The following is a 22,217-nucleotide window of genomic DNA, read 5'->3' as shown; positions in this document are numbered from 1 at the left end:
CGCCGGCCGCTGCTGATGCGTCCTAGTAGGCTACCTCCAAGCTGCGTCATGAACAGGCAAACTTTGAGATGCCGAGTTAAATGGAGTGGTATCGGATGGGTTCACAGCATCAGTCCCCGGGCCCTGCCACGGACCAGGCATGGTGGAGGAATGCGAGGGATTACCGCCAGACCGGCTGCTGGCTGTCTGCTATCCCCTGTCTCTCCTCCTCTCCTGCTCACTCCCTCTGACCGGCAGCACGACAGGAAGGTGTATACCACTGCCACAACGAGAGGATAAAAAAGAGAGAGGGGTAGGGAGAGAGCTACACAGAGAGAGGGAGGGAGAGAGAGGGGTGGGGGGTGGGAGGGAGGGATGGAAGGAGAGAGAGAGAGAATAAGAGCCAAAATGCAGCTGCTCTCCTGGATTCGGGGTTAGCCACAAATAAAATGACAGAGGGGAAGTGCACGAGCCCGGAGACACCTTCATCAATTAATGCCCTCAGACTCGAAGCTTATTGGACGCCGCTGACAGGTGATGCAATAAAAATGGATATTCCACCCCCTGACACCCCCCTCTCAAACCCCCCGTTGATTACCATACTATTGTACCTCCACCTCCGTTTGTTAAGTATGCTAAATAATTCCGCTATGACAAGTTCATATTTCAATATTGTTTTTTAATAGATGAAGTGGTATAGCTGAACTTGCTGAAATGGGCAAGTCGTCTTCTATATCCTGCTAGTAGGCTATTTATGGCGTTATGCCTATATCGCTGTCAGTCAAACAACGTGGGATTATTGAGAGCACAAATATCATTTCAAAGAAATATAGGCCAATAGATGGCATATCATTTTCATGGTTAAATTCAGACATGTTTGAATTCAGACGTCTGTCAATCTGTCTTAACCCCCTTGCTAATTATATTGTGAAGGTTTGTTGTAACATTCTTTCAAATGGACTCAGACAAAGAGATTTACATTTTTCACCTGAGTAGAACGCTGTTTGAACTCCCAAATGTAGAGTTATGTCGGGGTACTCAAGGAAATTAATCTTAAGCATGAGTTTTTTTTTGTTATTTCGTGAATTGTCAAAGGTGAAAGGGGATCTCATTCTAACGACGATTTAGCCAAACCTTTACGCATAGCGACACATATATGCATGGGCGGCTTGTTATTTCAGAATTAATACAAACATAGGCATACATACACCATTTTGTTATATTTGATTATTATATTTGATGAGTTTTCGATACCATTCTACATTTTGTTGAATGCATTTAGGTTGAAACTTGGTGAATGGTCAATGTGTGTGTGTGTGTGTGTGTCTGTGTGCCCTCCTCTTACATTTTGTATTAATTAAGGATCCCCATAGCGTGTGTGTATCTCTTCACAGTCCGCGTTGTTCCATAAGGTGTATTTGTATATTTTCAGGCTTGGAGAGACTTTGGGTCAGCGTGCATTGCCGTTCACCTCGGTATTAATGGTCAGTCTTTCTCGCGGTCTTATTCTAAACCGATAGATATGCTATTTCTATCTCAGCCACCGAGTCTGCTGTTCCCTGGTCCACCACGATAAAAACATGAGCAACGTGACGGACGATTTGTCTGGGAAAAGCTCTAGCTTTCACTTGCTGTAAAAGTGCACGCTCAGAGTTGATTTTCCCCAAGGCCTCTTCTGCAAACGTGATAATAATTAATATCAGGTTTATTATAGGCCTATTGAACATAGGCATATCAGTATGTATTTTTGTAAAACACACACACTGTTTAAGGCTCTATCATGCACATGTTGATAATGGGTTGATATTCTGAGAGCAGAGCAGGGTGAAGCTGAGAGGAGAAATGTCACACTGTGCCATATCATCACTAAACTGCGCCCTGCTCCTAATGTAAAGAGGCCTTTAATGGGTTGTTAATTGTTGTTGTTGTTGTTGTTGTGTGTGTTCGTGTGAGACAACAAGCATGCATATGAGATATATATGATCATTAATGATGACGGTTTAACCCGTACAAGTATATTTCCCTTGGTTTTATCGCTAATTTTGGTAAATTTACGGTATAGGCCTAGGCTTCGCAGCTCTCAGTGAGCCCGCAGATGATCTGGAGAAATGACCGGCGATGGCGTTATACGGACTCGTTGAATTGTGAAATTAACGAAAAGAGAACATGCAAATCATGGAAACTGTTTCTGAGGCACATAGTCGCGGGTTAGAATAGCCATAGTGAGGCATAACATAGGTATAGGCTATATAATATTTGTCTATAAATACTTTACCAATACTCCCGAGTGGCGCAGCGGTCTAAGGCACTTCATCTCAGTGCAAGAGGCGTCAATACAGTCCCTGGTTCGAATCCAGTCTCTATCACATCCGTGATTGGGAGTCCCATAGGTCGGCGCACAATTGGGACCAGAGTCGTCCGAGGGAAGGCCGCCATTGTACATAAGAATGTGTTCTTTAACTGACTTGCCTAGTTAGATAAAGGTTACATTTTTTTAAACGTAAAGTTGCAGAGGATTGTGGTGAGGGAAGGATGTAAGAAAAGGTGCGAGGGGGTGTGAGTGAGAGGGAGAACTTTGGAATTCTACATCCTGCCCTTGCAGTTTAATTCCATAACAATATAAAGAACGCATTGTTGGTTGGTGCTTTTCCACTAAGGAGCTCCAATATACTTCGATTATTTGTGAAAGGTAGGCTACATTGGGGAGTGTTTTCTTTGTTTGTTTATTTAGCCTATTTGTTTGTTATTTTGTTATATTATTATAGGCTATAATGTCAACGAAGTGGTTGTTGTAATTGTGATGATTCACACTATTCAATGGATGACTCCGTCATATTACCGACATAAGAACTCCAGTCTCACCTTCACAGAAAGAAATACACAACTTCCTGACTCATTTGTTGTACTACTCTGCTTCAGTCCTACACAGCCGGTTCTATGGGCCATATATTATCATCAAGTCTTTAGGCGCTTCTAAACCACTATTGCACATTCATTAACGTGTGTTTACTTAGCAGCCTGTGATCCAGGGCCAGGTACAAGTGGAAGCACATCCCGGCCTGTAGCTCCCTGCTGAGATCGAGGGCTGAGCGGTGTCAGCAGGCCGCAGAGTCGGGAGACCAAATGGCCTGATATTACTATCGATGCTGAACTGTACGCACCGTCATTAGGAGGTTTTCGGTTCCACCTGAATTGTGTGTGTAGCGTATATACGTGGTAAGTAGCCTACATGTACTAAGTAGGCAAGGAGGAAGGCACAATTTGCATGAGACACTTAGTCTTTCACCTCTGTGTGTGTGTGTGTGTGTGTGTGTGTGTGTGTGTGTGTGTGTGTGTGTGTGTGTGTGGCGGGGGGGGGGTGTCTTTAATCCAACCCAGCCCACATCATGACTTTTCCCAATTGTACCATCTTCAGTGAACCGAGTTATCATGCATAAAGTATTCTATAGCTTTTGAGGTGTGTGTGGATAATTGTTTTGCCTTCGGATGGACAAAGGAGAAGGGTCCTCTGTTTGCAGAGCTCCACCACCCTGAGGCCTGATCCGTGGGGATTACGGCTCTACCTCTCCAGCTCTGCCCGGCCACAGAGAGCCAAAGATAGCCGGGCTGGAGAATGTTTGGTTGGATAAAACATATGGTTTGATCTCGCCTTGCAGATATAAAAACGTTCGTAGCTTCATCAATACTCATCAATACTTTATGCAGATGTCATCACAGTTCTGTTCGGAACATTGTCTGAAGTCACTCGGTCTGAAGAAGTTAGCAGACAGACAGAAATATAAGGCCTGTCTGTTTTCGGGTTGAGGGAATGTCGGCATAGCAAATCATTGAGTTTACAGGCCAACAGAATAAATCTCGTCTGATTGGACACTGAACGTTTTTAGCCCTTATAACACATATGTTTGCTGTCATAGGTTAACGATCCTGTTATGAATAAAACAATAATAATGAAGTAAAGTGACACGTTCACAGGGTCAGGGGGAATCATGTATAGGGCTATCAAAAATTATGCAGAAATTGATACGATGATTTGTAGGCCCCTACTCATCGATCCATCTCCAATAATTTCTTAAATTGACGTTCCCTGAATTAATCAATGACGCGTAAAAATAAGGTATTTTTTTGTCCTGCAATAGATATTTAAATGATGTGATGATGCAGAAAAGACGCATGTGCCCCATCGGATCAACCCAAAGGGCAATTAAAAAATGTGACAAAGTAGACTGAATGTTTTGTATTTAACCCGTTACCAAACCTATAGTCTACAACCCATAGCCTAAATTCACTGATATTGTAGGCTAAAGACCCTCGAATCATTATTGTGTGTAACAAGGTAAATTAGGCCTACTGTGAATTTCATTTGTGTAATTTCAGGGTATGGGGAAACCTACAGCGCATATTTTTTGTTATAAAGGCCAACATTTTATACAACCTTAAAGAATGAATCAAAATACAAAAAATATATATTATTTTATGTGAAAACCCTAAATGTATATTGAGTATTTGTTCATGGTCCGTGCTATTCCCCTGTACTCTATATGAACCTCCCTATTGCAGCTCGGTATTTTCTTGCTCTGGATAGTGTTTTAAGTTCGACATTTTTAAACCACGCATTTGTTTACCCATTACACATTGTTTTCTTATATAAGCTAAACGTTTGGGCTGCTCTTTCGTTTTGTGTTGCAGTTCTGTAGCCTATTTAACATCGATATTCCTATCAGCTGCTACAGGCTATTCAGAAGTTGTGGCTACTGTTGCCTGCGTTTCTCCGGCCCATTGTGAGAGGAGCCCCCTCGGTCCCTCTCTTCTCTTCTCTCCCTCTGAGCTCAGCCGGTCAGGCCGGTGGACTGCAGATGACTCACGCCCCAGAGCGGCACATCAGCGTGCTGCACCTCAGCGAGCTGCATGGAAGCTCAATAATACCCGGGGAATACCGCGACCAGAGAGACCCGACTGTCAGACTAGCCTCCTGCCTTTCCAGGGGCGCACATTCATCACTCGGGCGGATAGATATGTTTGTTGTAATGTGCACGTGTGCTTTTGGCGAAGACATGGCTGCGCAGATGGAGGAGATTGGCGGATTAGAGCGAGTGGAAGGTAAGAGGACACACACACTTAGTCATTCACACACACATGCGCACGCACTCACACACGTCCGCGCTTTTCTCGGAAAACGATGCAGAACAAAGAACAAAGAACAAGAGTAATGTTTCCCTCTCGTTTACACTTCTAAAGCATTTTCTTGGCCTTTATAGCCTACAGGATGTGGTTGCGCTCAGGTATAGTATATTTGAGAGACGTGTGAAGTGAATACGAAGATAAAAATACAGGCCTATGGGACGAACAGACAGTAGAATATTTGAGGATTAAACAACATACATCGGCCTCCCATTACGAACGTAAATGCAGTTATTTTAACAAAATATGCCCACGTGGAAATGTTGAGGCACACGACTTTAAAACCTGTGGTGTAGCTATTATATTAGGTGTATGTGAGTGCGCGTGTTTCCCATGTGGGAAAACCACACCACAAAACGGATATCTGTCAACCGTGATTAAATAGCTGAATAACTCCCGTTTGTGTTTCGGTTGATTTCTTAAAAAGCAAACCCGTTGCTCTGAAAGTGCTTCACTCTACCCAAACTCTGAAATCCCAAAACCTTAACCCTTGAAACCAACTTGCTTCTCTAACACCCAACTCATAGTGTTCATTTTATTAACCTTGTCCCTTTCCCCACCCTGCCCCAAGTCATTTGTTTTGCAATGAGTTTTATGGATACACTTGGTCGAGGCACTTGTAGATAGGCATTTTACGGCACAAATTCACTAGCCATGCCAAAACAAATAAATTATCTTTTTCGGATCCCCCCTAAGAATGCGATTTTACATGCAATCTGAGCCAGAAGTGTGAGCGTGTTGTTGCTGGAGGAGGGGGGGGGGGCACCAGAGAGGAGAGGATGTAGGCCTATGTCCAATAGGTATGCAGGCTGTTGCCACAGTAGTGTCTGACGCGTCACCACTGCTCCAGTAGATGTGGAGGATGTGATTTATTGTCAGATCTAAGCACACGACCCATTCCCTTGACCTTTCTTGAATACCACACGTTTTGGACGGAGGCTTATTTCACACACACACACAAAATTATTTTTCGTGTATCTTACACATCATTTCGCGTGCATGTCATGCATTTTACTTTCTCATGTTTTTAGGGGAAGTTCAACATGTAGCTTGCAACTTAGTCTTTACTTCATAGCCCAATGAATTTACCTCTATACAATCTCTACCAGCTTAATAGCCCCGTCATGCTATTGTAGGCTGTTTTTATTTAAATCAATAATTTAATTGATGTCAAATGTAATTTAATATAGGCCTAGTTCTATACAATCATTTAATATAGCCTACATTACAATCAAACACAGGCCATTATCAGTTGGCTACTTTATTTCATTGACAGTGGAGGGGTTACATAGTTTTAATTTCAGCATGATTATTTCATCAACATTTTTTAAATAATAATTGTACATCTGATCTGACATTAATCCTCAATTATAAACAACAACATTTCAATCAACGAATTGGTGCATCAATTTTTGATGACCAACAATATTCGTGTGCAATAAGCTATTCATCTGTCAAATTTTAACATTCTTTCAAATCTAAAACATATCACAAATCACAGCACAATAAATGAACACGGTCTATTTTATGGACAGGGATATGGCCTGTAGTCTAGCGATTTGTTACCTATCAACGTACCAATAAATAATTCATAAGGACGCCAATGGGTCTTAGAATTAGGAAATATGCTGTGTGTAGCCTATGGATGGTGTATAGCTCTATTGTGCAACCCATTAACTAACCCTCCAGGCCTGAGGTTGTATAGGGACGTTCCCTTTCCACTCCGACGAGGCTGAGACACACCAAGGCCGGCTGCAGAGGGGCAGGACCGGTCTGGTAGTGTTCATTTTCAAATCAAATTGTACGTGTCACATGCGCCAAATACAACAGGTGTAGTAGACCTTACAGTGAAATGTTAACTTACAAGCCCTTAACCAACAATTCGGTCTTAAGAAAAATAAGTGTTAATAAGAAAGTATCTACTAAATTAAACTGAAGTAAACAAAACTGCAATAATAAATAATTAAAGAGCAACAATAAAATAACAGTAACCAGGCTATGTACAGGGGGTACCAGTACAGAGTCAATGTGCGGTGGTACAGGTTAGTCAAGGTCATTTACATGATATGTACATGTAGGTAGAGGTAAAGTGGCTATGCACAGATAATAAACAGAGAGTAGCAGCAGCTAAAAATGGGGGGTGTCAATGTAAATAGTCCTACTGTTGCTATATGTCAACTATGATTTGGGAGAAAAGTATGAAAAAGCTCAATATGGAGATAGCAAGGCTACTTGTTAGACCATTCTGGTAATCCAGATTCATAAATTAAACAGTTGTGGAGGGTGTAAGAGCAAATGCGCACAATCTCATTCATGGAGTGTTATGGCCCTCCCCCACTGTCCCACGGTCTCCTCTCCCTTCCCTCCGGAAAAGAAAGGAAAATGCAGCTCTCTTCAGTCTTAGGTGCTTCCTTAGCTGAGAGAGAGAGAGAGAGTGAGGGTAATGTTTACTTTTCATTTTATTGTTTATTTCACTTTTGTATATTATCTACTTCACTTGCTTTGGCAATGTTAACATATGTTTCCCATGCCAATAAAGCCCCTTGAATTTAATTGAATTGAGAGAGAGAAACAGCATTCCCTCCCCCATATGCCCCCCTAGGCAAAACTATGACAACATAACAAACAAAAACAGGTCACAACTCCTGCAGCTATGTCGCATGCTGGGTATGTACATAGTCAATGGTAGGCTTCGAAGGGACTCCTATGGTAGGTACACCTACAGTTCATCTCTTGGCTGTAGTACTGTTGACTACTTTATCACTGACTCCAACCCAGAGTCTCTCAGAGCGTTCACAGTCATTCCACTGACAACCCTATCAGATCATAGCAAAATCACAGTCTACTTGAACAGAGCAATACTCAATCATGAGGCATCAAAGCCAAAGGAACTGAGTAATATTAGGAAATGCTATAGATGGAAGGAATGTAGTGTGGAAACCTACCAAAAAACAATTAGGCAACAACACATTCAATCCTTTTTAGAAAACTTCTTGGACAAAACATTCCATTGTAATAGTGAAGGTGTAAACTTGGCAGTATAAAATCTTAACAGTATATTTGACCTCTCAGCTTCCCTATCAAATCTAAAAATGTCAAACAGGAAACCGAAGAAAATTAACAACAATGACAAATGGTTTGATGAAGAATGCAAAAACCTAAAAAATAAATTTGAGAAACCTCCAACCAAAAACACAGAGACCCAGAAAACCTGAATTTACACCTTCACTATGGTGAATCACTAAAACAATACAGAAATACACTACAGAAAAAGAAGGAACAGCACGTCAGAAATCAGCTCAATGTAATTGAATAATCCATAGACTCCTCCTGGAAAAATTGAAAAACACTAAACAAACAACAACACAAATAATTATCTGTCCAAAATGGAAATGTATAGGTAAACCACTTCTCCAATCTTGTTGGCTCAATAACAAAGATCAAACAGCAAAAACATATACATGATCAAATACAAATCTTAGAATCAACTATTAAAGACTACCAGAACCCACTGGATTCTCCAATTGCCTTGAACGAACTCATGGACAAAATAAAAACCCTCCAACCCAAAAAGGCCTGTGGTGTTAATGGTATCCTCAATGAAATGATCAAATATACAGGCAACAAATTCCAATTGGCTATATTAAAACTCTTTAACATCATCCTTAGCTCTGGCATTTTCTCCAATATTTGGAACCAAGGACTGATCACCCCAATCCACAAAAGTGGAGACAAATTTGACCCCAATAACTGCCGTGGGATATGCGTCAACAGCAGTCTTGAGAAAATCCTGTGCATTATCATTAACAGCAGACTTGTACATTTCCTCAGTGAAAATAATGTACTGAGCAAATATCAAATTGTCTTTTTACCAAATGATCATACGCCAGACCACGTATTCACCCTGCACACCCTAAATGACAATCAAACCAAAACAAAGGCAAAGTCTTGTCATGCTTTGTTGAGTTAAAAAAAACAACCTTTGACTCAATTTGGCATGAGGGCCTGCTTTACAAATTGATGGAAACTGGTGTTGGGTGAAAAACATACAACATTATAAAATCCATGTACACAAACAACAAGTGTGCGGTTAAAATAGGCAAAAAACACACACATTTCTTCCCATAGGGCCGTGGGGTGAGACAAGGGTGCAGCTTAAACCCCACCCTCTTCAACATACATATCAACGAATTGGTGAGGGCAGTAGAACAGTCTGCAGCATCCGGCCTCACCCTACTAGAACCTGAAGTCAAATGTCTACTGTTTGCTGATGATCTGGTGCTTCTGTCACCAACCAAGGAGGGCCTATAGCAGCACCTAGATATTCTGCACAGATTCTGCCAGACCTGGGCCCTGACAGTAAATCTCATTAAGACCAAAATAATGGTGTTCCAGCCGCCAGGACCACAAATGCAAATTACATCTAGACACCGTTGCCCTATAGCCCACAAAAAACCTTGGTATAAACATCAGCATCACAGGTAACTTCCACAAAGCTGTGAACGATCTGAGAGACAAGGCAAGAAGGGCCTTCTATGCCATCAAAAGGAACATCAAATTCAACATACCAATTAGGATCTGGCTAAAAATACTTGAATCAGTTATAGAAGCCATTGCCCTTTATGGTTGTGAGGTCTGGGGTCTGCTCACCAACCAAGAATTCACAATATGGGACAAACACCAAATTGAGACTCTGCATGCAGAATTCTACAAACAATATCCTCTGTGTACAATGTAAAACACCAAATAATGTATTCAGAGCAGAATTAGGCCGATACCCGCTAATGATCAAAATCCAGAAAAGAGACGTTCAATTCCACAACTACCTAAAAGGAAGCGATCCCCCAAATCTTCCATAACACCTACAGAGAGATGAACCTGGAGAAGAGTCCCCTAAGCAAACTGGTCCTGGGACTCTGTTCACAAACACAAACAGACCCCACAGCCCCAGGACAGCAACACAATTAGACCCAACCAAATCATGAGAAAACAAAAAGGTAATTATTTACTTGACACATTGGAAAGAATTAATTAAAAAACAGAGCAAACTAGAATGCTATTTGGCCCTAAACAGAGAGTACACAGTGGCAGAATACCTGACCACCGTGACTGACCGAAACTTAAGTAAAGCTTTGAATATGTACAGACTCAATGAGCATAGCCTTGCTATGTGCCGTCACAGCAGCAAAATTTGTGACCTGTTGCCACAAGAAAAGGGCAACCAGTGAAGAACAAACACCATTGTAAATACAACCCATATTAATGTTTATTTATTTTCCCTTTTGTACTTTAACCATTTGCACATTGTTACAACACTGTATATACTATTACATTTGTAATCTCTTTATTATTTTGGAACTTCTGTGAGTGTAATGTTTACTGTTCATTTTAATTGTTCATTTCACTTTTGTATATTATCTACTTCACTTGCTTTGGCAATGTTAACATATGTTTCCCATTCCAAGCCCCATGAATTGAATTGAGAGAGACAGAGAGAGAAAGAGAGAGAGGGAGATAGATGGTCGTCGCAATGCATATTGTAGTAAGCATTTCACTGTTAGTCTACACCTAGGAAGCATGTGACAAATAACATTTGATTTGATTTTAGTTTGATCACCAAGCAGAGGCTAACTAAAAGCTGGCTAGCATGTGCCTTCCAGGAGTATCAACATGCCATATATCTCAGACTACACATGGCTGTGAAGACTCTCTGGCCCAGCTCGCTAATTACTCATTACATACCGTGTAATTATACGTTTGGCTTATTGTTAGAACCAACAGACAGATGACTGAATGAGGCACTGAAGCCATGCCATGCGTCAACTCATCCTCAGGTCCGTGCGATATAGAACTAGAACTTTGAGTTGGTGTGTGTGTGTGTGTGTGTGTGTGTGTGTGTGTGTGTGTGTGTGTGTGTGTGTGTGTGTGTGTGTGTGTGTGTGTGTGTGTGTGTGTGTGTGTGTGTGTGTGTGTGTGTGTGTGTGTGTGTGTGTGTGTGTGTGTGTCGTTGCATAATTATTATGTTGTTTAATTATTTAAAAACATGAGTGCAGACAGTATAAAACCATTTTGATAAATCATATATTTGTTAACAGCCTACTCATAATGAACAACAGCCAGCTATGGAGGCGAGGTGAACAATAATGCAAACAATAGATCAAAAGAGAAGGTACTCGAGTAAAAAAGATAATTATGCATTTATAAAAGCTTTGTTATTAGTTGACCATACGTTTTCCACTCATCTCTGTCAGGAAAGCCATACGCCACAGCTTCATATGATGTTCGATATTGCAGCCTAACAATCGACACACAAATAAGATCCCATTTATTTAGTGGCCTTTTTTGTTAACGAACAAGGTTGTGTGTGTGTGAGAGAGAGAGGGGGAAGGAGGAGTTTATCATTACCCCTCCATCCATGATCTGAACATCAATTATTAACGGTGTTGATCTAGCGTCAATGTTCATCATACACAACAAGGACGATTTGGCTGTCTGAATTCGGTTTGATGAAGGCTGGTCTTAACCAATCTTTTACACCTATAGTTTCTCACCCCCCAACCTGGTTTACCCTCCACGTTATCTGGTTCAGTCTCCCCATAGACCCGATGTCCCATTCACAGTTTTGTTCTAGTTCTGAACTGGAGAGGATTTTCGACATGAACAGTCAAGTGTGAAATATTTAAAATGTTGCCTGCATGGGAAATAATTGTAAGACATGTAACATACGACAGAAGGTAAAATAAATAGGCTAATTATTTGGTCGAAATTTAGAAAAAAATGTATTTATTTATGTTGGTTGTTATATATTTTATATTAATTTTCATAATTATATAGGTAGCCTATGCAATGTATTTCATTTTTTTGAGTTCAGTGATTACACAATTTGTTTTGAAAACCTGTTCCTTCGTATTCCACCATCATACCTTCTATATATAGGTCTTTACTCTGCAGTTTTCCCACTTAATCCCCACAGCCCTTAGGCCTCCAGGCTGCATGCAAGACAACCCCCATCGCCATGAGTGTCGCATAGAACAGGACAGTCATGCAGTGTCATGTTGGTTTAATGTAGCCTATGGTCTCTGCCCGTGTTAATAAGCAGGCTCCCGACTGAACAGAGGACTGACTGCCAGATACCGTTGGCCAACATTTGTCTGAAGTGGTAGCCAACAGTGGGAGGGGCTGAGGAGGCCATATCTAATACAATAATTCATAGATGGTAGATGGTGTTTCCCAAATATCTTTAGTGATGGGATGGTATGCACATTCATAAAAACACCCAGATGCTGGACTAGAGGGTAAACTGAGAAAGACCCAGCTTGGCTTCGAAACGCTGCCCAACCGATTAAAATAAACGTTGAAAGTTGCCTACCAGGCATATTTATTATTGAATCATTTCACAATTTCATTCACACAACATTGAACATTTCTTAGTCTTTTAACCATTTGCCCAATCATTGAGCATAGGCCTGCCTATAGACGTATCCTACAGTTAATGGAACGTGACAAGCGATTCAAAAGGGTTGTGTAAAGAAAAAGACAATATATAATTATATGGTTTACTAAATTCGGTTAAAAAAATATATAGGCCAAGTGTAAAAAAAGAGAAGAACATTATTTTTTTTAATGCATCGTTTTGGAAATGTGAATGGGGTCAATTCGTTTGAAGTTTTTCTCATTTTAAAAGGGTTGCATTTCACAGGGGCTGAAGTTTGGAGTCAGCAGAACTGTTTCTGCTATGTTACCGAGACCCTGACAAATACAATACATCATCAATTATATTCTAAACATGTGAAAAACCTTACCTTGAAATATATAACATCTGAGAGCAAATCCAAGAAACCAACCGCAATAGTTTTTCAGCCTTTGGATGAATTTGGATCCTAGTCATAAGAAGCATGGCACTGCATGACAGAAAACATATTTGGGAAAGTTGGTCAGATGTAGAAATGTCTCTCTTTAGCAGTTACAGTGTACTACATCAGTGGAGATCAAATCTGTCATGTCAGGGTTAAACATGAGGCTCACCCCCATGTCTCAAACACTAACCACAACAAACTATAACAAGTCACATGAGGTGTGGAACTCCCAAAAACATTTTACATGGTCAAATGTGATGTTGATACAAAAAGACATTACAGTTCACTAGGCTATTTTATCAAATACATTTTAAAATACTTTGTAAAAAAATATAGCCTACATACAAGTTTGGAATTTAAAATATTGTGGATTTTCACGGTTTAATTAAGTATATGGTACTGAAGTTCTTGAACTGTTATAGGTTCATGACCAAAAATAACTGCGATGTTGTGCCATGTATTAGCCTATAAGCCTAAGAAATTACAAATCTTAGTTTCATGTGTGCATGCAAGGTTAGCCTACTATTTTCTGAAAAAGAACATATAGGCAAATAACAAACATAGACCCAATAACAGAATAGGCATATGTTTGTTATATGTTATATGTGTTGGCTATATTATAGTTTTCCACAAAACAGCATATATATTTGACACTGACCCCTGTGCCAGCAGTATGCATCATTAAAATTAAGCCAATATATAACCTCGCTATATAGTTTCCATTAGTAAACCTGTTATAGGGGCACTGAATTGTAATAGGAAGCAGCGCAGAAGTAATTTCCTCTCGCCAATGCATGAACCCTCTTCTCTCTGAGCACGAAGAGAGCACATGTACGGGAAGACTTAGACTTAATCAAGTGCAAGTTGTAAAAATAATTTGCTATTTCAGTGTTTCAGTAGCCTCCAACCCTCCGACAGCTGCCCCCCTCGCCTTCCTTTGTTCTCGCCAACTCTAATAGGTTTTCCCCCGCCACACACAATTCACTTTTTTTCCTTTTCCTCCCCTCTTCCCCTTTTCCCCGTTTTGTGCGGAGCCCAGTGTGGACTGGAGCATTTGAGCAATTTGAAATTAAAGCCAACAATAGGGAGACCACTCCCGGGGACCTCTCGCTCTCCACATTACACGGAAGACGCTCGTGTGCTCTCCCACATTATTGGCAAGTCATTACGTTTCTCTGGAAACCAAACCGCGAGCGAGCGGGAGACTTCTGAGGGCTCGCGGACGGTGATGCAAGCAGAATATATCCATGCACAGTGCAGTTTCTCTGATTGATTCAACCAAGATTATGTCATTAACAACGTTCAAAACAAAAGTGTAATGCAATTTTGTTTAAAAAGTGTGCTTTTGCATTTCATGTGTGTAAAGTGGAAGTAATTTACTGAGTTCAACATTTAATTTAAATTAAAAATATATATATATTGATTTGACATGCCCAGTTCTGTTAAAAAACATTTATTAGATTATTTGGGATTTATTTTAGCTCATAATTTGACTTTTGAGTCTGCCCTGAGTTAAACACAAAAATACACATGCAAACATATTAGTTCAGCTCCATTCATGCTTTATGTAGGCCTTACATGTTTTTCTCTAATTTAAGATTCTAGCAGTGATGTTTGAGAGCAGATTTGACTGTATACAATTATCGCACTCATTCTAACCCCCGAGTAATTCCACATACATTTCTCCCTCACTGTGCCTATTCCTTAAACCATTTTGCAACACACACACACACACACACACACACACACACACACACACACACACACACACGGGATGATATATAGGCCTAATTGGAAAGGCAATGTCAGTGACACAAACAAACACTTATGTTTTATTCAGGGCTAATGTAAAGGCAGTGGGTATTGTCAGATGTGTACAGGCTAATAGTGTTTGCAACCAACAAAAAACCTGGGCCATGCATGCATCATGCAATTCACCATGAAACGTTCATATGCAAATGAAAGTTGACCTACAGTGTAGTGTCTTATAGTGCTCAATGAATGACATTATATTCTTTGAAAGCAAAATTATGTCTAGGTTTTCTAAACATGGTTTTAAACTATAGGCCTTGGCTACATCTTTATGCTATTTAAAAAAATATTTAATGACAACAATAGCCTACAAACAATAGAGAAATCGTCATACGTGTTTTTGTTATGATAAGGTATGCATTATGCATATTTTAAAAACCTCATGTTGGTATTTGGTGGATACAATGCTGCCAATCGCAATTCACCATTTGTAAAAACCACGCATGGCAGTAGCTGGTGTTACAAAAGTTTCCAAAGCAAACACATTCGTTTTAAAAGGCCATGTGGAGTCAAAATGGCGCCACGCAAACTGGCAACACTCTTTGAGCCAATCACATCCATCCTTTCTGCGCTGTCACTGGCCATTCGTGATTACGCACTTCCACTTTCCGACCGGCCGCTTCTTCTCGCTCGCGCGGTGTGTATCCTTCGCTGAAGTGGAAAAAAATACGGTGTCGAAACGGATTGTAAACACGACTAAAACATGACATTTCGGCCAAGTGAGACCAAAAGCGTTGTCACAGTGGGTAGATGAGGATCTTATGCAAAGGTTTAGGCTCATCTTTGTTTTCTTCGCATGTTCACTTTCTCCGTAGATGGTCTCCGGCGAGCTGTGCCTGGCAGCGGACAACGACTTTTTGGCAAATAATATGAAGGAGATGATTGGAGGTTGCTGCGTGTGCTCAGACGAGAGAGGCTGGGCAGAAAACCCTCTCGTCTACTGTGACGGTCACGGCTGCAATGTTGCAGTCCATCAAGGTAAAAACCGAATAAAGTCAAATGCAAGTAACATGAAATTTGTTTGACTAACATCCGATAACTAACGTTAGCTAGTTGCTAGCTAGCTCGCTAAGGCTAGCTATCGCGGTTGATCGCCTGCCATGAAGCTGGCTAGCTATCAACGTTAGCTGGGGTGTATTCATTACGTTGATTCTGTTTTAAAAAATGGAAGCAAACTGAACGAAACGGGGAGTGATCTATCTGCGTTTGTCCAGTAGGGATGGTCGTTTTCTATGTTTGCTTCCGTTTGGTTTTTAAATGGTAAACGGTTTCCGTAATGAATACTCCCCTACTCTAGCTAGTTTTGCTATTAGCTAGCTAGCGAACTATTCAGCTAGCCAATAGCCAAGGTTATATTGTTAGTTAGCTAACTTTAGTTCTATTCAATCGACAGTTATGCGCGCGTGTAGTGTGGTAATGTTAATCATTGGGTAAGATAAAGTAGCTAACATGTTATTTAAGTTCTACGAGTTGTATAGCCAAGAAAACATTACAGCCTATCTTGACAACTACAGACATTTGTTACTTTAGCCAACTCCATACCCACGCTACCTAGCTAGCCTTCCTGTTTAGTAGGTATGGAGTTGGCTAAAGTAACTAACATTCCTGCAGCTGTCAACATTGGCTGTAATATTATCCTGGCTACTATTTGTAGAATTTAACAAACATGTTGGCTACAAGGTCTTACCCAATGATACACATTACCACACTATCAGTGATGATAGCCAACTACTAAATCATATTTGCCCAATGTATTGCGAGATACGTTTTGTAAACAATAGTGCCATGCGGTTAGGGAACTAGCTAAGTTGTTATACAGAAGGAACCAGACTGTGTAGCTAGCTTAAGATTGTCTGCAACACATTAAACCCAAACAAGACAGATGGTTTCACAGATCCAAACAACAATGTCAATGGTACTCAAATTCTGTTGACAAAGTCACAATCAGAACTAGGCTGACTGACTCTGGTACCCAGTCAATACTGGTGATTTTGGCTTTGTGAGAGAGAAACTCATGATCATTGTCATGCTTCGTTTCGTAGTTGTAATAATTCTGGTGAATTGAATATCTGGCCTCTTACCCATACAACTCAACACACCTATTTGTACATGCTTTAGACCCTTGTTATTAAATACCCACCCACCCATTCGTTTTAAATATGAATTCATTGGGTCAAAATTATAAACATTTTTTATTTAACATTTATTTAACTAGGCAAGTCAGTTAAGAACAAATTCTTACTTACAATGACAGCCAAACCTGGACGACGCTAGGCCAATTGTGCGCCGTCCTATGGGACTCCCAATCACGGCAGGATGTGATACAGCCTGGATTAGAACCAGGGACTGTAGTGATGCCTCTTGCAATGAAATACAGTGCCTTTACACCTCTGTGCCACTTGGGAGTGTAAATGTAATCTGTAGCTAACCAACACATTGTGACACGATTGTACCAATCACTGACTCCTCTGTCCACAACAATATAAACATTACCCTTTTTATTATCAGTGGATTATTTCTGTTGATTAGAGCTGTCCCGACAAAAAAATCTTGGTCGACCTGAGAGTCGTCCTGTTCTTTCAACCAATCGATTGGTCGAAATGTTTTAACTTATTTTTCCATATATAGACACACGCCCTATGTGTTTGAATAAAATAAACTACATATGCACTGAGCTTGTCAGATGCTTTAAGCACACATTTTGATTAAATAATTAAGACATACATGACTTGAGAATTAGCCCGATGGTCACATTGTATAAAAAAAAAGTGAGTGCCTGTGTGACTAGCACATGTTGTCTCGCTCTACTCCCTACTGCTGCAAAAATGCACCCCAGCACAACACCATTTCAGCCATTTAGTTTCTTACTTGTTTCTGACTGACCAGTTCTGTTACTGAAGTCCCTAATTTGTTTAGGAAAAACATTCCCTATTCCCTCAGCCCTTGCTCTCTTTGTGAAACATGTAAGCATACCATGCATGTGACCAATAGGGTCTGACCTATAGCCTATCATAATCACATCAATAAATTGGTTATAACAAACTCCAAACACAGTAACACGTGACAGCAAAATGGATGCGGAGGATGTGAAAAAGAAACCCGAACTGGGCGGATGTTTACTGGTTGCTCAGGAGGGAAAGGGGAAGTCAGATCTGTGGAAGACATTTGACTTAGTTGAGGAAACTACTGGAGATCAAGAAAAAGGAAGTTATCAGAGCACACGTTGTGTGAGTATTGTGTGGCAAACAGTTGCTTTTAGATTACAATATTATAACTTTTTCTGACCATTTGGAACAGTGTAAACAACACTAAATAAATAAGTGTACCAGAGAGTCTGATCTAACAACGACAAAAAATATATATAAAGCCTTTATTACAGCAGACTAAAAATAGATGCATGCATTAATTTGCTGTTTATTGCATAGTGTAATTATTCAATGCTCTCTTTGATATTTAATTTTAAAACTAAAATGCTTGGTTGCATTTCAAGCATGAATGTCTCGTATGCAGTTTGATGTCATGAACAAATTAATTATTGATACATATTGAAATATAGGCCTAAGTAAGTTAGAGTATAAGACTTAACAGGATGTGCTCTTAGGCCTACAAGTAATACAAGGCTACTAATGATAACAACATTACATATTATTATAACGATGATCATCATAATAAGGAGATCAAGAAAAAGGAGGATATATGAGCAAGAGCTGCATGCATATTATTTTACATACAGGTGCTTTTACTTTACAGTATAATTTTTCTGCCTTTTTGGAACAGTGTAAACAACACTAAATTAGTTATGGGTGGTCACAAGCCATCAAACAAAGCCGAGCTGCTTGAATTTTTGCGCCAGGAGTTGCATAAAGTCACACAACATCAATGTGAAAGACTGGTGGAAAGCATGCAAAGACGCATGAAAACTGTGATTGAAAATCAGGGTTATTCCACCAAATATTGATTTCTGAACTCTTCCTAAGTTAAAACATTCGTATTGTGTTTAAAAATGAATATGAACTTATTTTTTTAGCGTTATTCGAGGTCTGACAACACTGCATCTTATTTGTTATTTTGACCAGTTGTCATTTTCTGGACATAAATGCTCTAAATGACAATATATATATATATTTTAAAATCACGTACATTTTATTTTGCCCATATTTTGCAGCCCTAGTGTGAGATAGGTTATTGTGGTTAATAACTGTGTTCTCTCTGCAGCGTGCTATGGCATCGTGCAGGTGCCCACTGGACCCTGGTTCTGCAGGAAGTGTGAATCTCAGGAGAGAGCAGCCAGAGTGGTGAGTCTGATCAATAGAATATCAACAATGCATTCTCAGCACTGTATTTTATGATAGAGCTTCCACTAGTATTAAGTTGATACGTTACAGGAAAGTATGTGGTATTAAATAGGTACTCTCTGGCACTTACTTCAAAGAATTCAACACAATTGGCAATTACCTGGTAGAGCTGGGACAGTAAACCAATAACTATTGTTACCGACCATACTGATCACTTATCGCAGGCATTTTGCATATGTCGTTCATTACAGTAAGTAGCCTATACTAGAGATATGTGAGGTTTGAACTTAAACATATTATGAACTTAAACTTACGCTCTTTGTTATCACATTAATTCAGCCAATTTACGGTGATATGGATTTTTGTCCATATTTCCCAGCTCTACTACCTGGCAGTAAATACTACCATGTGGTGCTTGTATTAACCAATCCAAAAAAAACAAGTACAACATTGGTTAATATTACAGTGACAGAGTGGGGTCATGTCCGTGGAAGCAACAGGCATGCCTAAGACGCACCCCAGCGTATTTCTCATCCTGGCTGTAGAAATGGTTAAACAGTGGTGTCATAGTCTCTTATGATATTGTGTGGACAAAAACTGTCAGGGATGTTGAGGGATGGCTTGCATCCTGTGGGAGGGGTGGAGTAACGGGTGTGAAATTGGCACGACTGGAGAGATAAAAACACACGGACACAGACACACAGGAAAGGGAAGCAGTCTTGGGCAGCAGTATGTTTGTACTGTACGAAAAGCTGAGGCTTGAAGCCAACTAGGCCCTCCCTTCCTATGCTATGGGGTGGAACCAACTTATACTTATTTGATAAGTGTTGGATCACTGATTACCCAAAAGTGTGTGTTAGAAAGAGATTAGGGCACATGCTTGTGAGTGTATCTAAACCAAATGTATTTATATTGCCCTTCTTACATCAGCTGATATATCAAAGTGCTGTACAGAAACCCAGCCTAAAACCCCCAACAGCAAGCAATGCAGGTGTAGAAGCATGGTGGCTAGGAAAAACTCCCTAGAAAGGCCAAAACCTAGGAAGAAACCAAGAGGAACCAGGCTATGAGGGGTGGCCAGTCCTCTTCTGGCTGTGCCGGGTGGAGATTATAACAGAACATGGCCAAGATGTTCAAATGTTCATAAATGACCAGCATGGTCAAATAATAACAGTGAACGGGTCAGGGTTCCATAGCCCCAGGCAGAACAGTTTAAACTGGAGCAGCAGCACGGCCAGGTGGACTGGGGACAACAAGGAGTCATCATGCCAGGTAGTCCTGAGGCATGGTCCTAGGGCTCAGGTCCTCCGAGAGAATTAGAGAGAGCATACTTAAATTCACACAAGACACCGGATAAGACAGGATAAAAACTCCAGATATAACAGACTGACCCTAGTCCCCCGACACAAACTACTGCAGCATAAATCTGGAGGCTGAGACAGGAGGGGTCAGGAGACACTGTGGCCCCATCTGATGATACCCCCGGACAGGGCCAAACAGGCAGGACATAACCCCACCCACTTTGCAAAGCACAGCCCCAACACCACGAGAGGGATATCTTCAACCTTGTCCTGAGACAAGGCTGAGTGTAGCCTACAAAGATCCCCCCCATGGCACAACCCAAGGGGGGCGCCAACCCAGACAGGAAGACCACGTCAGTGACTCAACCCACTTAAGTGACACACCCCTCCTAGGGACGGCATGGAAGAGCACCAGTAAGCCAGTGACTCAGCCCCTGTAATAGGGTTAGAGGCAGAGAATCTTCTGGAGGATCTTCTGAAGAGATGAGTCTTCAGTAAAGAGTTAAAGGTTGAGACCAAGTCTACGTCTCTCACATGGGTAGGCAGACCATTCCATAAAAATGGTTCTATAGGAGAAAGCCCTGCCTCTAGCTGTTTTTTTAAATAGAAATTCTAGGGACAATTAGGAGGCCTGCATCGTGTGACCGTAGCGTACGTGTAGGTATGTACGGCAGGACCAAATCGGAAAAATAGGTAGGAGCAAGCCCAAGTAATGCTTTGTAGGTTAGCAGTAAAACCTTGAAATCAGCCCTTGTCTTAACCTCATAGTCCGCCCCATCCCGCATGCGGTCGCGTTACTACAGCCTCAAGCTCATTACCATAACGCAACGTTAGCGATTTCTAAAAATCGCAAATGAAATGAAATAAATATGCCTGCTCTCAAGCTTATCCTTTTCTTAACAATCCTGTCGTCTCAGATTTTCAAAATATGCTTTAGAACCAGAGAAAATCAATAATTTGTGTAAGAGTGGTGATAGCTAGCTTAGCATTTAGCGTTAGCATTTAGCACGCAACATATTCACAAAAACCAGCAAAGGGATCAAATAAAATAATTTACCTTTGAAGAACTTCAGATGTTTCAATGAGGAGACTCTCAGTTACATAGCAGATGTCCAGTTTTTCCTGAAAGATTCTTGTGTAGGACACATCGTTCCGTTTTGTTACTATGCATTTGGCTACCGAAACTAACCGAAAATTCAGTCACCCACACGTCAAACTTTTTCCGAATTAACTCCATAATATCGACTGAAACATGGAAAACGTTGTTTGAATCAATCCTCAAGGTGTTTTGTCATATATCTCTTCATTGAAATGGCAGTCCTAGAAGCCTTCTTTGTTCTCTGATTCGGATGGAAAAATACTGGTAGCTGACTTTTGCGCACCAATTTCCACGCAGACACCGTGCGGGACACTTGGCAATTGTAGTCTCTTATGGTCAATCTTCCAATGATATGCCTACAAATACGTCACAATGCTGCAGACACCTTGGGGAAACGCTAGAAAGTGTCCGTTCATTCCTGTCGCATTCACAGCCATATAAGGCGATCATGGAAAACGTACCTTCAGAAATCCTGTTGATTTCCTGGTCGCTCAAACATCTTGGTTTTGCCTGAAGCTTTTGTTATAAGGCACTCACAGTGAAAATCATTGCAGTTCTGGAAACGTAAGAGTGTCTTCTTTCCAAAACTATCAATTCCAAGCATAGTCGAGCATCTTTTCGTGACAAAATATTGCGCTTAAAATGGGCACGTCTTTTTATCTAAAAATGAAATAATGCCCCTAGAGGACTAACAGGT

The 22,217-nt window shown here is 40.7% G+C and overlaps 1 protein-coding gene across 6 annotated transcripts in view; it reads left to right on the top strand.

Annotated features, from left to right (window-relative positions):
- The first annotated feature begins 363 nt into the window (after nt 1–363).
- mllt10 (MLLT10 histone lysine methyltransferase DOT1L cofactor) overlaps nt 364–22,217 on the top strand; it is an 86,237-nt gene continuing 64,383 nt past the window's right edge. Inside the window, exons 1-3 of one of the 6 annotated variants that reach the window (XM_052483628.1) lie at nt 364–5,076; nt 15,641–15,803; nt 19,041–19,120. In XM_052483628.1, coding sequence (XP_052339588.1) covers nt 15,641–15,803; nt 19,041–19,120 — 243 coding nt within the window. In that variant the 5' untranslated portion in view covers nt 364–5,076. Of the gene's footprint in view, nt 5,077–11,313; nt 15,545–15,640; nt 15,804–19,040; nt 19,121–22,217 lie in introns of those variants that run through there. The other 5 variants (XM_052483630.1, XM_052483625.1, XM_052483629.1 and 2 more) reach the window with 5 other exon arrangements.

This window comes from Oncorhynchus keta, chromosome 28, assembly GCF_023373465.1.
Source record: "Oncorhynchus keta strain PuntledgeMale-10-30-2019 chromosome 28, Oket_V2, whole genome shotgun sequence".
Lineage (NCBI taxonomy): Eukaryota > Metazoa > Chordata > Actinopteri > Salmoniformes > Salmonidae > Oncorhynchus > Oncorhynchus keta.
Note: the sequence above shows the minus strand (reverse complement) of the source record. Positions and strands in the feature narration are given on the sequence as shown.